A 15,699-nucleotide genomic window follows, 5' to 3' on the forward strand; every position below is an offset into this window, starting at 1 on the left:
CAGAAGTCACATATACCCTAGCTATCACTTCTCTGTGTCTTAGCAAGCAGGGACCAGGTCTAGTCAGGAGAAAGTACTTCAGTTTCCCTATCTGTTCTGCCCTCAGCATCTGTACTAAAGATTGCCAGTAAACATAGTGGTGTTTCTGTAATTCTTTAATAGTGGCTTTTATTTCCTTTTCAAAGCAGGACGAGCTTTTTAGAAGATGGAAATTTGAGAGATTATTTAGCTATAGGTAACAATTGTCTCAGTTTGAACACTATACACATTGTTGAGAATGGTTGTATGTGATAGGGGTATTACTGAGAAATTGTGATGAAATAAGTGATATTGTACCTGTGACACAGACTTGTGAGTGAAGAAAAAATTCCTAAATTGACTAAGTAGCAAGGTTGTCCTTCCCACTCTGCTTTAGGGCCTAAGGGGTCTACTGGGATCCTCTGCCAGATCTCCACACCTGCAGTCTTAATTTAGGAAGGTTTTATATAGTAAGCTATAATTCCTGTTCCAGCTAATTTTGGCAGAAACCGTTGAGAAAGTAATGTGGATCCTCTGCAGGGTCAAAAAGGGGGAATGATGAAATAGAGGAGACTGATTTTATCTTTCAGTTATATCCTCCACTGGTCTGATTCTGCTGGAAATGATTACAGCTAAGTGTTTTTTACAATCTAAAAGCTTCATAGCAAAAAATTATGGCAACACTACGTTACTAAAATCTCTCAGCATTATGTTACTAGAAGAACAACGTATGTTGGAAAAAGGCTGTATTAAATCCTCTGTCAGAGGTTATCACAATTTCTTACTGACACTGTAGTGTGGTTCCATGTTACATTATGACAACATCATTTCCTGAAATCAAGACAGCTTTGACATCCAGTTGTAACCAGGAAGACTATTTAGAGATAAAATAAAATACCAGTGTTTTTTAATACTAGACAGTGCTGCCCATGATGATAACTAAATAATAATTAGTAATCTCTGTTAATATTTTTGATGTAGTGAAATGAGCTATTTCAGATTTTAGAAGCACTTCACTTCATTTACACCTGGATCCTGCTGTAACTGAAATCCTAAGCAGAGCTTCCAGTTTTTGGCAGCTGGGTGTATTATATATGTGCACTGCAAACATAATGATGAACAGTAACCTTTGTTACTGCCACTAAGTGGAGCATGCTCCAATGCAAGACGGAAGTGAGCATGGCAGAATACATCTTTTTTTTGCTAACACAGAAATAAACTGCTACTTTCTAGGAGACCTGTTTTTACCCTGTTATTTTAATACAGTTAAACACCCTAATATTTAATATTAGTCACAGACCAATCAGTGATCTGTAAAACACACCACGCACTGTTATGCTGATGTGAACAATAAGATTTTTGGAAAAATGTTACTGCATCTAATTCCATAGTAAAAGTAAAGTAATTCAAAACGGAATTGTGGAGTACTGAAGATGAATGCAATGGCATGAGTCATTTATTCAGCCTCTTTGCTGCTGCATATATGTGTTTGTTACCTGTATAATCAAGAAAAAAAACCAAACTAACTCTCATGAATTATGTGAGAGTGTTCTACAGTGCTGAAATGATTCACAACTTCGTATGTAGACCTGATATATTAGTTAGGAGACTGGCTAGTCTGATTACAAACTATTAGTCTCGGATATTGCTTTAATTGAATTAGAATAATTATATACATTCTTTGAAGAGGAATGTCATAGTTGCGTGATAATGCTAAAGGAAGATTTGTCTGTCTTAAGGTAATCCTAACTGATGCTGCTTACTGTCTGTTAATATTAAGGAAGAAGAAAGACTTGTTATAAGACAGTATTGTGAATGCCGATACTTTCTTTTTCTTTTTTTAATAAAATTTTTGTGTATCAGTTGCAACATACTGAGAAGGGAGGAAAATTCAGGAAACTTTGAATGTTTATAGTGAGTTGTCCTGCTAGCAGCTCAGGTTCTTGTTTTGATAATTTTCTTTTCTTTTGACTCCTCTGTTTTCTTTAAGGCCTTATTCGATTACAAGAGCTCATCAAGGCTCCATCACGATACAACCTGAGACTAAAAATCCGTCAGTTACCAGCTGACACGAAAGATGCAAAGCCATTGCTAAAGGAGATGAAAAGAGGCAAAGAATTCCATGTAATCTTTGACTGCAGCCATGAAATGGCAGCAGGCATCTTGAAACAGGTAATTCTCATTTTGCTTTAGATGGCCTAATCTTTTTCATCCCTAGTAAATAAAAGTAATATCCAGACTTAATGGCATTTAACAAGCAGGGGAATTGTATGTCAGCTTTACTGAGGCCTAACTGAAAATCAGCCAAGGATTTCAGAGATAATTTTATTGGTGACTCTAACGGTAGCTGCTTTCATTATGTTTTTTTAAAGAAACAGATTAATCGGTTCATGTACAGGGGAAAAGGCATATCAGTCTTTCAACTATGAAGAATTGGTACTTTGGAGAATTGATGCTTTAACCAGCGTTTTAAATGCTTGCTTAGTGTTATTTTATGTAACAAAGATTTTTTTTTTTTTTAAATTAAAGCCTGTAAATGGTGTAGTCTTAATCAGATAGCGATATTTGAATAGTATGTTACCAACAGACCACATTAATGTGTTCTGCTGAGAGGACAGAACTAATAGATATCTTTTAGAGCCATATTTTCCTCGCACTGCTAATAGGACTGCAAAACACCTGAATACATTTGGGTAGGTGCTTTGAAAGTGTTTGCTTTTATTGTGTACAAGTGAGATGAGTAGGTGAGATACAGCAGAACCCAAATACTTAACTGGCTTTATATTGCAGAAGCAGATTCCAGTGATGTCTTCCAAGAGAAGGTGGCAATATAGTGGTACACAAAGGATGCGGCTCATAAAAAAGCTTACTGTAACCCTGAAGTATGCATAAAAGACATGCCTTTGTGTGTCTCCTTTAGTTTAATGAGCTAGCTCCAAAGACTGGGAATTCCTTATGCTCAGAGGCCATTTTCCCCATAGTTTTTTAATTGAACTATGACTTGCAATAAGGAGGATAGGAAAAATACCCAAAACAAGACAATATTCTACATTTCTAATGCACAGCTTTTAGTGACTTTAAATCATGTTTATATTATGTTTACTAGCAGACTGTATGGTTTAAATTGAAAGCAAAATGTATTTAAGATTTGAAAATATGTCTCTCATTAAAGGTACTTAGGGGTATTGTGGGTACAATTAAAATTGCTAGTAAACATACATGTATACTATCATTTCTTTGCTTTATTGTTCATTGATTAAAAGGCTTTTATTAATTCTGAGTAATTTTAAACCTGCTGGTGGTTTTTGCTCTTTGCTAAGCATAGGCCAGCCTAGTTAGTCTAATTGTTTAGCCCAAATAATTAAATATACATTTAATTATTTTAACAACTTAAAAATGCAGATGGAAAATGTGTTGATGGCAATACAAAGCTGCAGTACTAACAACAACTCCATCAAGGTACATTATTTATACTGTACCTAGTAGTTTTTAGGTGAAAGGAAACTTTTCTTTCACAGTATACAACATTGTGTAAAACATATGACTAGAGGGAAATGGGAAAAAATTAAAAGCTTTATATCTTTGATCACATCCCAGGACCCAAGAGTAAGAGTTCAACCTCTTTAAATGAAATTGTAAACTGTTTTATCAAACTACTCTGCTCATCCTAAAGATTATAGAAGGAAGATACAGGAACAATTCTTTCATGCGTGTTTAGATCTTTATACAGTTTCTGTAGATTTTAGCTTTCCATTCAGCTCCAATATTGCAATGCTTTAAATACATCTGAAATTGGTAGTTCTGCAGCTGAATGTGAGCTCTTGCTGTCAAAATTGAAACAAAGGATGTTAAGACTGTATTTATTATTTAGTGATATCATTCCAAATATAGTGTTTACAAGTGTTTGCTGAAAAATAATAAAAAAAATCTTTATATATCCATTTGTGAACTATTAATTAACTAATATTTTCTGGTAATGGAGGGATGAACTTAGGGAGACATGACAAGGGGTTTCTTCTTGGGAGGATGATTGGAAAGATTAATAATGAAGTTGGTGGAAGAGAAAACAAGTTGGAAATAAAGAAAAAAAAGTACCTTGAGAGGCCAGTGAAATGGCAACTACTGTTTTCTGGCCAAAAATACATCACGAAAAGGAAAAAAAAATCCCATCATTCAGACAAGCATAATTAAATTAAGGCAAATCTCAGTGGTAACTACATAACCAGGGAAAGCAGACATGATTTAAAAGGTTAGGGAAGCACAGGAATAAGGAGAGCAGAGAAATGACAATGTTTTGAAGAGGAAAAAGGAGTGAGGTCTTTTGAGAAGTGAAGAAAGTGAGAGAAAGAAGACCTGGAAAAGAGACAACACCAGCACGTAAGAGAATCAGGAACATGCGTAGCCTGTTCTTGTGTAGAGATTCTGTGGAGTATGAAAAACCTGATTATAAGCAATTAAGATACAGGTGACTGCAAATGTGTTACGTATAGAGGAAGATACCTTGGCTTTATTTAAAAACAACAACAGAAGTTCTTAAAAAAGCTAACAATGTCTGTAGTTGTACAGTTTCTAATGATGTTGTAATATTTCTCATGAGACAATGATTTTCCTGTGTTTAAGAGAATTTAAATTGCTATTGGCACACTATACTGTAGTTCTAAATATTATTGTGGAATTCTAAATACACAGGTATAGACATCCTTTGGAAAAGTGTTATTGCAGTTTTTGTCAAAGTCTTGTCAAATATTATAAAATCTGATCTGCAGCTGTATTTTGAATTAATTTTAGCTTTTAACTTTTCTGTGGAAAAGAACATATAGACTAGTGATTTCATCATTTTTCAGACAATGTCACAACTACAAAGGCTCCCACAGCCTTCAGAACTCTGATAATTATTTTGTGTACAAATTCTGGTATTATCACAATTGTATAATTGTTGTCTTCAATATGTTTAAGGAGGTGTAACTGGTAGCGACTTGGCAAAGAATTCTGTTGACAATTCCTGGAAAGGAAGAAAATATTGCTTACTTGTGTAGCTTTTTTACAGTGCTAAAATTAGGTAAAAATCACTGTAGATACTAAAATGATTGAATAAATCATACTAGTCTAAGGCAACTTTTGTGCAGAGCATGAAGATACATGCTTTTCAGGTGAAAATGCCCTTAATGAATAGGAGTGATGAGACATCCATAGTTTATTGCTTTAAAATTGTATCTTCAAATATTTGTTCTTATGCTGTTAAGAGAAAACTAGGAACATTTTAAAATGCACAGTTGATCAAAAACTATTTGGTAATACATAAGTAACAAGACACATGAAGGTACCTGATAGATATCTGAGTTTACAGAGTAATACTATGACTATTTGTTCTTCATTTTTACTGAAGTAGTATGTATCTCACTGTTCAAAAGTTGACTCGAGTATTTTCTTCCATGGTTGGAAAAATGTACACACATGTAAGTTTGGGTCCTTCTTTTAAATGCATAGTATTGTTCATCAAAATAGAAAAAATATTTCCTATTAGGTTATTCTTTTTAAGGGAAGGGTTCAATAATGAATGAAAATATTGTCTACTCAAATTTTGTGTGGCAACTTAATGCATCCATTAGTATGTAAAACTATAAGCTTCTTTCACATTTACTGCACTAAACAGTCTAATAATATTCTTTCTATCAGAAGATCTGGTTCATAAATTCCTTTAATAGTCAGTAATCTGCTCTAACTGCTAGGAAATGACTTGCTTGACCTAATTTTAGTATAATTCCAACCCTACAATCTGATCCCAGTAGTGTTCTTTTGCAGCTTTTCATTTGCAATGTAAGTGTGATAAAAATATTATGTGACCTCAGAAACATTAACCTTTTGTTTATTTTTTTAAGGCTTTAGCTATGGGAATGATGACAGAATACTATCACTATATCTTTACCACGCTGGTAAGTGGCTTATAAAAACATACTGATGGCATCTAAGAAAGATGTTACTTTTCTTAATTATATTACTTGACAAAGTGAAAAAGGTCTCTCTGGAATGGGGTGTGAGTACATGATGTTTCCTCTGTTGAGTTTTCTTACTTTCAGTGAAAACTCATCAGGATGGTTTAATTATTGTTCAACAGTGTGCCCTGGAAACTGATAGACCCTAAAAAGCAACTGACTCTGTAGCGCTGCAGTTTTTAAATTTCAAGCGGGGTTAAGTATATAATTCATAATTGAATATTTATATTATGAATTTTGTCCTTTTTCTCTTTTAGCTATTTCTGTGTGAAGGTTATGACATTTTAAACTTACTCATATATTCCTTATTTTTAATCCAACATTTTTCAAGGTAACTTTTCACTGTCATGTGATTCCTGAATGATTTGGTGTGAATATTAGCAGCATTTTATTTAACAGTCCACATGAGCCTTTTAGGCACATGAATTATGCAATATTCTTTGGTGTCTATTGTAAAAGTAACTAAGAAGGAATTTGATCACTCTTGGAACCATCAGATTTAACATTTGCAATAGATGAACATTTAAAATGTGAATGCTCTAAGAAAACATAACAAATGTATGTGAAGACCTTTTTTGCTGCTCACCACAGCCTAACTAAGAAACAGTTTAAAAGTCGGTAAAATAGCACTCTAGAAACTACAGTTGGGCACATTTCTGTTTTCCGTTGTGTTCAAATTTGCCTATTTAGATTGCAGTTCATTAAGGTTCTTAAAATACATGTCATTTCAAGCATGAGACAGATATGCCTTGGTAAAACCATGCTTGAAATGACCTATGTTTAAAGTCACATACATGTTTAAGTCCTTACGGACTTAATCCCTTTTGGTAGGATGGAAAGCTTACCTCAGAATCACAAAACAGAAGGTCATGGAAAGTATTAGCATGGAAATAGCTTGTTGAATAAAAGACAAAATAGTTTGTGAAGTTCATTAGAACTGTAAAGGCAAAATACCCTGCACAAGTACCTGTCTTATTTTAGAAGGGTAAGTTCTATCACTTACGGATTTAGGATTGCATGCAATAGAATTTCCCTCACTAGTCTATCAAAATGGATTCTAGATGTTTCAAGGGATTTTTTATTTTTTAAATTTTCATTTTGTTAATGGTGAAAATTGCTTCTTTGAGTGGTATGCTGTCCATTGGCATTTAATTTTTATTCTTAAAGCTATGTTTAAAAATCAGGATTTTCTGTCATTCTTATTTCTTATTATTATTCTTATTTCTAATGTTCTTATTAGAACATTAGCTTTTTTTAAGAGAAACAAGTATTATATTGACTTGGAGCTATCAAGGGATAATTTAGTGTGTACAAAGGGATGATAGATTTTGATTTTGCAATGTAGCTTTGGAACTTGCATCAGAATTTAGATGTTTTGATAAATTAATTGCTTCTTACCTGACATGGTGAAAGTCCTGTCAAATAAATTTTCCAGTTACAGTGTTTACAGCACTCTTCTGTGTATTCTCCTCTTGATTGATTCAGCGTCTAATGCAGTAGCTCATTAATACTCCGACCTGTGTGTATTTATAATATATGCATAGTATTGTTGTGTATATTTATTATATTCCAGTGTAAATATGAATGTGTTTGGATGAAATAATTACATCTAAGGTTCTGACTTCTTTCACAGTAAAAACTGAGAGAGTTTTTAAAGGGAAAGATGTAACATAGTTCTAGTTATTTTCAACCTTTCCTTTGCAATAAAATGTTTTATTTCTTTAGAAGGAGGATGAGATAGGTTATTTGTAAATGAATAACTTAAAAGCATTTTGACACCTGTATATCTTAGGTATTATATATGGAAAATGGTATCATAATTACTAGCTATAATTAAAAATGGGTAGTGATTGATAACTGGTTGATATTTTTGTGGGCTTAGTGATGTTAACAATTAATAATGAATTATATTCTGGTTTTCCATAGTAAATATTTAATGTTCTTCAGCTCTAGCCAGTAAACAAAATGGATTCAGGCAAGTGTTACACCTGACACTACCATTTCATGGAAATTTATAACATATTAAACTGCCAGCAAAAAATAAATTAAAAATGAGATGAATGACTAAGTATGAATTATGTGGAGAATTCCTATATTCAGTGAAAGTAAAATCAAGTTATAGGACAGTTATGTATAACCTTGATTATGTCACTTAAAAAAATTATTTAAAAAACCAGAAAGTAAACCAAATGAAAGTTTGTTTATAATGCACGTACCTAGGTCTAGTGAGTCATGACTGTTTTTATCATCAACTTAATTTTATTTTATTTTTTCCCATGTTCAAAACTTGATCTTAGACCTGAGTTTCCTGAAGTCAAGTACTGGTTCTACATTGTTTCTAAGGATTCTGTCAAAGGATTGGCATAATCTTGAGTTTACTTGTTTGATCTAAAATTTTATTTTCTTCTTTTTATTAATTTGTATTTGCCTCTGTGTGTGTTGGGGGGCTAGATATACACACACATACATACATATGTATTGAAAATACATTAATTGGCAAAGGTTATTCTTGCAAAGATAAATTCCTAATCAAAGATATGTCCATGTTTGGAAGTATGATTAATAGCTGTGAAAAATGCTTTTGGTTAACTTTAAAGCCACGTACATTTCCCCTCTCCCCCCCAATTTAACATCTAGAGATCAACATGTTCAAGTTTCATAGAGAGTGCAGATGCAAGGAAACTCGTTCTGTTTATTTTATGATTTAAGTCTGTTCTGATAAGCCAAAGAAGTAGTGATTAATAATAATATTTTTAGCAATTAATAGTAATATTTAAGTCTACTTTAGTATTTAAGCCTAACTAGTAGTGGATACAGTTCTGCCACAGCACTTAGCATTTCCTAAAAGGCTTTTTTTTTTTTTTAAAGGCAGTTGAAGCTGTTCTTCCTCTGTGAATCAGATTACTCCCACTATAGGGTCAGCTGAGTTGCTTGCTCACAGACACAGGCCCCCAGATAAACAGAGCATACTTCCTAGCATAAATAGCACTGTTACTCCTGTAAATTTCAGTTTAGACCATCAGGTCTAACAATTGAAATAGGAATTGCAGTGTATTAAAGAATTTATACAATGGTAATTTTTTTCAGGACCTGTTTGCCTTGGATGTGGAACCCTATCGGTATAGTGGTGTTAATATGACTGGATTCAGAATTCTAAACACGGAAAATACCCAGGTGTCATCTATCATTGAAAAGTGGTCTATGGAGCGATTGCAAGCACCTCCTAAGCCTGATTCAGGTTTGCTGGATGGATTTATGACGGTATGACTATCAGCGTTTAATTCCTTTTTTGTATATGTTTGTGAAGCTAAAAATACTTTTAACTTTTTATTTCTGTTACTAAAATTGTTTAGAGGTACGAGACCAAATATTATTGTAAACATGAGTCAGAGAGTAACTGTAGTGTTTCTGTTAATATTCTGTAGACTGAATACATGGCCATATTAACTTTCTTTCAAAATTACACATACTGTGTTTTTTTCCAAGTGATAGTGCCACATTGTAAATGTCTAATTTGTCTAGTCCATATTTCCTTACTTTGTTGGTGAAAATTTTGTGTTGGATCATGTCAAATCTCAGCACAAATCAAGCTAAACCACAATTCTCTCTTTCTCTGTGTTTTGTGTCTTATTCATTTAAGATTCATTCATTAATAATGTGTACTATTTCATTTCTACATAATTCTTTTTTTTATATTTTATGAATACTATAAATAACACCTTCTTACTATCATTTCCAGTTTCTATGTCTTCACATAGCTAATTAGTCTGGTTGGTTGTTTTTTTTTTTTTTTCCATTGCCATTATTCTCTGGCCTCACTTCAGTTCATGAAAATCACAATTACATTCATGCAAATAAACTTTCATTACTAGGTTTTCAGTGAGTTTCTGCTCATTAGTTGGAATTAAATCTAGAATTATAATGTCAGGAAGAGATTTATTTTAAAACATATCCTACATTGGGACCTCTTTAGTTTTCAAATTTGTTAAAAGATCTAAGTTTCCACTTAGAATGAGTTGTAACATCTTTGCTGACAGAATTCCACTGCTCTTCAGATTTATTATTTCTTTTTTTTTTAGAGGCCTTTTCATGTTCCATTTGAAAAATAGCAACTTCTGTTTCCTGAGGATTAGTATCTTAGTTATCTATCAATTATCTAGATTGTGTTAATTGAGCCGCATAGCTAATCTTTTGAACATTTTTTTCCTACTGATATGATTTAAAGACTTTATAGACATTAGATACTGACAATCAATGTTTTAAAAAGTTAATTTTACTTTTGTCGTGTTTTTAGAAAATTACCCTTTTTAGAGAAAAATACCTTTTTTCTTCTATTCACTTGTATATAGTTTCTTGAGCATGATAATTGGAAACATTTTACATTTAATTTATTGACTAGTTCTGTTGTGCTGCACTTTTAAAGTACTATACGATGGGATGTAAAGTTAGATTGTTCATTTCTCTAATTCCAAATAAGCAAATGCATCCCCCAAAGTTTTAGAAATGTGTGAAGTATGCATCTGGTTTACATATAGCTGCTGCTTATTATTGTAAGTCATTGTTTCATGCTTCCTTGTTTGCATTAATATTTTCATTCTTTGATTTTTATCTTTTTCAATTTAAAATTTGTAGCAGTTCCTCTCACTCATCGTAGTTGTATATTTTATGCATTGATCAAAGATATAATTGATCTCAAACCTTCGGATAGTTACCAAGATCAGTAGCAATAGTTACTTTATCAGAATATAGGGCTGTGGTCAATAAAATCATAGAATAATAAATATTGGAATAGAGTTCTGTGGGCCAGTCACATGTTTTTCATGTTTTGTGGTGCTGTAAAGAAAGTGCCATTCTCAGAAAAGCTTCTGGTGTGAGGCAGAAACCTATTATTGTTAGTATATGACTGTGTAAGACCATACTTTACACCATTATTTTGCCTCAGGATAGAAAAAGATAAAGAAGTGCATGAAAAATACAGTGGTTTCTCTTCTGGACCCTTAAGAGCCCTCTTTGTAAATCTAACTGGAACCAAGTATTCACACAGACTGTGATGAATATTTTATGGGGATTCTTTATGTTGATTAAGCATCTAAACGTGCTTTGATTACCTGGGTTTTAGATACCTGAGATATGCAGATAAAATTTAAAGGATATTTAAAGGCCTAATAATCCTGACAAGTGTTAGGTGCTTACAGAGCTTTTATAATTTGGCCCTTAGATACAGAAAAAGCATTCACAGGATGTCAGTTTTACAAGAAATGTCTTTGGAAGGTGTAAAAGAAAGTTATGTCATGACATCATTGCCCAAAGTTGTTCCTGTGCTCAGAATAAAATAAGTGGAATAAAATCAGTCATTTTATTGACTTATTATCAATATAGTTGTTAAGTTTGTAAAATTTGACTTCCATTTCACTGTTGTTCATGTGTATTTTAAGTCAGAAATGCACTCAGGAATTAAAGATTCTACACAGATATTAACTGCTGTTATGGAATACTCTAACTGATGTGGGCTGAACTGGGAATTTGTTTTATTTTCACTGATTGATAATGACTACAGCTTATTCAGAAAAATATTAGCAATAAGCCTGCTTAATGGGAGCGCATTCAGCTTAAGCCACATAGCTAAATGCCATTTAATCAGGTATTAAAACACCTGAAACTCGAGAATTTGTCAAATAAAAAAGTGAGCTTTGTATATCTCTGAGCATTTAGAGACCTCAGTGAAGACTAACTGGTTTCCAATGGTGTAAAACCAGGCAGTTATGGATCATAAAGTTTATAAGGTCTGGTGGTGTTTGTGTTATGTCCTTCTTCTGACTTTTCCACCATATGTACATCAACTTAGCCATCATGACAGAGTTAGAACTATCAATTTAACTCTGACATTGCATTTCCTTATTTATGATTCATAGAGTTCCCAGTCTTAAGTCTTGTTTTAAGTTGTTTTCTGTAGGCTTGTATAACTAATTTAATATGTAATTTTCTTCATAATTATCTGACCTTTAGTATCCCAATATGATAAAAAGTGGGTATAAAATTTCATCTCATCTCTTTGGAATGTTCCAAGTCAAATTTCCAAGTGTGGATCCTATTGACTTCAGTTAGGATAGTTTTTCCTTTGTTTCTAGGCTGCTCCTCAGGACAGCTCTGGAAAGGGTGATGTTTTGGCACACCCGAGAAGATTAGTGGTGAAAAACAAATTTTCCATCACATTTCACTCTCCTTTTGGGATTTCTTAAGATTCTTTGTATGGGCTTTGGAAAAACAAATTTAAACTAATGAATGCTGCCATATTTAATCATTCTATTATTTGATAAATGTTGACTTATTTGTATAACTGTTGTGGTTTAACCCCAGCCAGTAACTAAGCACCACACAGCTGCTCGCTCACTCTCCCCACAGCAGGATGGGGGGAAGAGAATTGGAAGGGTAAAAGTGAGAAAACTCACGGGTTGAGATAAGAACAGTTTAATAATTGAAATAAAATATAATAATAATAATATAATTGTAATGAAAAGGAAAATAACAAGGAGAGAGAAATAAAACCCAAGAAAGACAAGTGATGCAAATGAAAACAATTGCCCACTACCAATTGACTGATGCCCAGCCAGTCCCTGAGTAGCGGCCCCCCCGCCAACCTTCCCTCTAGTTTTATTGCTGAGCATGATGTCATATAGTATTGAATATCCCTTTGGGGTCAGCTGTCTCGGCTGTGTCTCCTCCCAACTTCTTGTGCACCCCCAGCCTACTCACTGGTGAGGCGGTGTGAGAAGCAGAAAAGGCCTTGACTGTGTGTAAGCACTGCTCAGCAATAAGTAAAACATCCCTGTATTATCAACACTGTTTCCAGCACAAATCCAAAACATAGCCCCACACTAGCTACTGTGAAGAAAATTAACTCTACCCCAGCCAAAACCAGCACAATAATAAAGAAACTAAATCCATTCTATGATTTGGAGAGTAACTACAGCACGATTGGCTTTGTTCTTTCTGTGACTCCAGAAAATCTGTGGAAATGTTGGAAATCATTTGCCATGTTGTGTCAGACTATACATGTTTTCTTTACACAAACTTCTTGTGATATAAAGTTTGCTTGTGTAAATGTTTGTAAGAATCAAATAGATATGATTTCTACTGAAGTCCAAATTAATTGGTGACTTTGAAATAAAACTGTGAATATACTTTTAATATGATACCTAAAAATCCTGAGGAAGTCTCAGTGGTCTACTTTTATTGAAGAGGCTTTTCTATCATGATTCACATACTAGTAGATTTCATTTATACTTTTGATGGTTCTTTCATATTTCTTTATTAGTCCAAGGATAATCAAAGTGGTGCTTATCCTCATAACATGTAAATAACAGTCTAAATGTGTTGCTATTCAAATATATTTGTATCTTTTTATCTTTGTCACACAATAGTGCAGGAGTGCATGTGCACACATGGTATAGCTTACTAAGTTACTTTATATTTACTTTGATCATTGTTTTTGTATCACCATCCTCTTACTAAACAGATAGAAAGAAATATATAGTGCTTTTAAAAGTAAAGATCACATGGAACTGGCACATGCCATGGCCCTTTTTTCTTATAATAAAAGTACAGGAATACGTTAATTATAATTCTGTCACAGGTAATAAAGCATCCCTTTAGAAAATACCAGAAGAAAAGAAAAGTCAAAGACCAATCTATCGCAATACTTTATCTTTCTTACTAGTAGAATTAACTGTATCTAACATTTCTCAATCTTTTTCTCATTGTCTCCTTGTTTCTTCTTGTTACTGTTGGGTGAAAAATTCCCAGTGAAATAATGAATAAAATCTTTGTCCATGTTAAATCCAAAGCTGGGGCTTTTTCAGACTAGAATAAACTTTGTAATGAATTCTCACTTGATCTTGCACTTCCTGACTTAATTCAGCAATACATAAACGTGTCTTTTTTTTCTTTGGCTTCTCACATGTTTCCAAGTAAAAACGAAAGTGGCTCTAATCTGTCACAATCTAGCTGGTAAATGTCTGTTCATTCATGCATTTCCCTGTTTCTCACCACTAATTTCACTTGTTAGCAGTTCAAAATGCACATTTATAAAGTTAGACTGTGGGCAGTGTGGTTCGTTAACTTTTGAACTTGCTCCATCTATGAGAAGCTTAAATATACTGAACATTAAGGTACAAAACACCAGGTATTGGTTTGGTCAGCTGCCAGACTGGATTACCAGGGGGTTATTTATGGCTTAATTATTCTGCTAGAATGTTTAGTTGCCTAGACATCTTTTACAGGGTTATAGAAGCTGGTGCATAAAAGTAAAATAAAGACATCTGCAGAATATTTTTTCCATGCACATTTCTGTTCCAGAGACTAGTTATTTATAATATATGAACAGCATTCAAATCAAAAGAGGTTGAATAGCATCACTGAAAGTTTTGAAGTTCGCTCCAAGATAAATATTTGGAGTTGTATGTCACCAAAATGAATGGGGTTATTTTGTATACAAAATGTATGATAGATTCAGGTATGCAAACCTGTGGTTCTGTTGAGGCAATCTGCCTTGAAAATATTTCACCATTGCAGATTACAATACAGACTGAAATTAGTCTGAAGTGGAGCCTTGTGTTACAATGTTACTAAACAGCTTCTAACTAGATTGAGGATCTTTAAACAATTCTCTGATATATGATATATTCATTACTGTTATTTTTCACTAACTTTATACTAAATTCTAAAATTTGAAAGTGGTTGCTACTTAGCAACCACTAGAGCAAATTGACTCGGCATTGAAAAAAACACACTATTTTTCAACCAGAATAAGATTTCTTCTTGAAAAATTAATTTATAATGTAAGTTAAAAAAAAAAAAAAAACCAGAATGAAATAAAAACATTTAATGTATGTAACTTTATCTTTTATTTTGTAAAAAAGTTTAGATTTGCAAGGGTTCATCCTGATCTAGCCTGGAGCAAAAAACTTGAATTTTGGGTTTTCCTGCAAGATGGAAAAATTACTTAATTATGACAACTGAATATTTTTGTTAAATTCTAACAGTATTGTCATCTGTACTGTATTAACAGAAAGATATTCTGGAAAACAGAGGAGTAACATACTATTTTCAAGAAATTTTACTTTGGTATACTTGACTTCTTATTTTTGAGTCTATACAAGTAGCACACAGAAAAAGGAAAAAAAAAAAACAAACAACAAACCCTGAGCAGAAATGCACTCCTACATTTATAGATGACAACCATGATTCAGACCAAGCAAAGTAGAGCATGAATAAAGTGTTATGAGTTCAGAATTATTTTACTCTACAACTATTAATCTTCCACAGTTTTCTGTGCCTCAAGTCAGAATTTAGCATGCATAATTAAGATGACCTGACAAGCTCTGCTGCTTCATTAATGTAAAGTTTTCCTTACTAATTGCTTTTGCCTGTCATCCGATTTAGCTATCTGCTTTCATCTTACATAGAAAAGACTGTACTTTTTTCTATTCTGACTATTAATTCTATTCTTTAATGTTCACTTTAGTAGCTGTATATGGCAGGTGCAGGGAAGCACTGTGGTACTTGATGAATGCTATAGCTAAAGTCAATATATGTAATAATAAGTGTTTCCTCAGAAAATTCATAGTTTGTATGGGTCTGGTACATTTTGTAGGCTGCCTAGCAGAATGGAGCATTATTTAGTTGTATG

The 15,699-nt window shown here is 33.1% G+C and overlaps 1 protein-coding gene across 3 annotated transcripts in view; it reads left to right on the forward strand.

Moving 5' to 3' along the window:
- The window catches only part of GRIK2 (glutamate ionotropic receptor kainate type subunit 2), a 452,717-nt gene that overhangs the window by 171,144 nt on the left and 265,874 nt on the right, over positions 1–15,699 (forward strand). For all 3 annotated transcript variants that reach the window (XM_076333304.1, XM_076333303.1, XM_076333305.1), the window contains 3 exons: positions 2,009–2,190; positions 5,898–5,951; positions 9,099–9,272. In XM_076333304.1, the coding sequence (XP_076189419.1) occupies positions 2,009–2,190; positions 5,898–5,951; positions 9,099–9,272 (410 nt within the window). The remainder of the gene's footprint in view (positions 1–2,008; positions 2,191–5,897; positions 5,952–9,098; positions 9,273–15,699) is intronic.

The sequence above is a fragment of the Aptenodytes patagonicus genome, chromosome 3, assembly GCF_965638725.1.
Source record: "Aptenodytes patagonicus chromosome 3, bAptPat1.pri.cur, whole genome shotgun sequence".
Taxonomy (NCBI): Eukaryota; Metazoa; Chordata; class Aves; order Sphenisciformes; family Spheniscidae; genus Aptenodytes; species Aptenodytes patagonicus.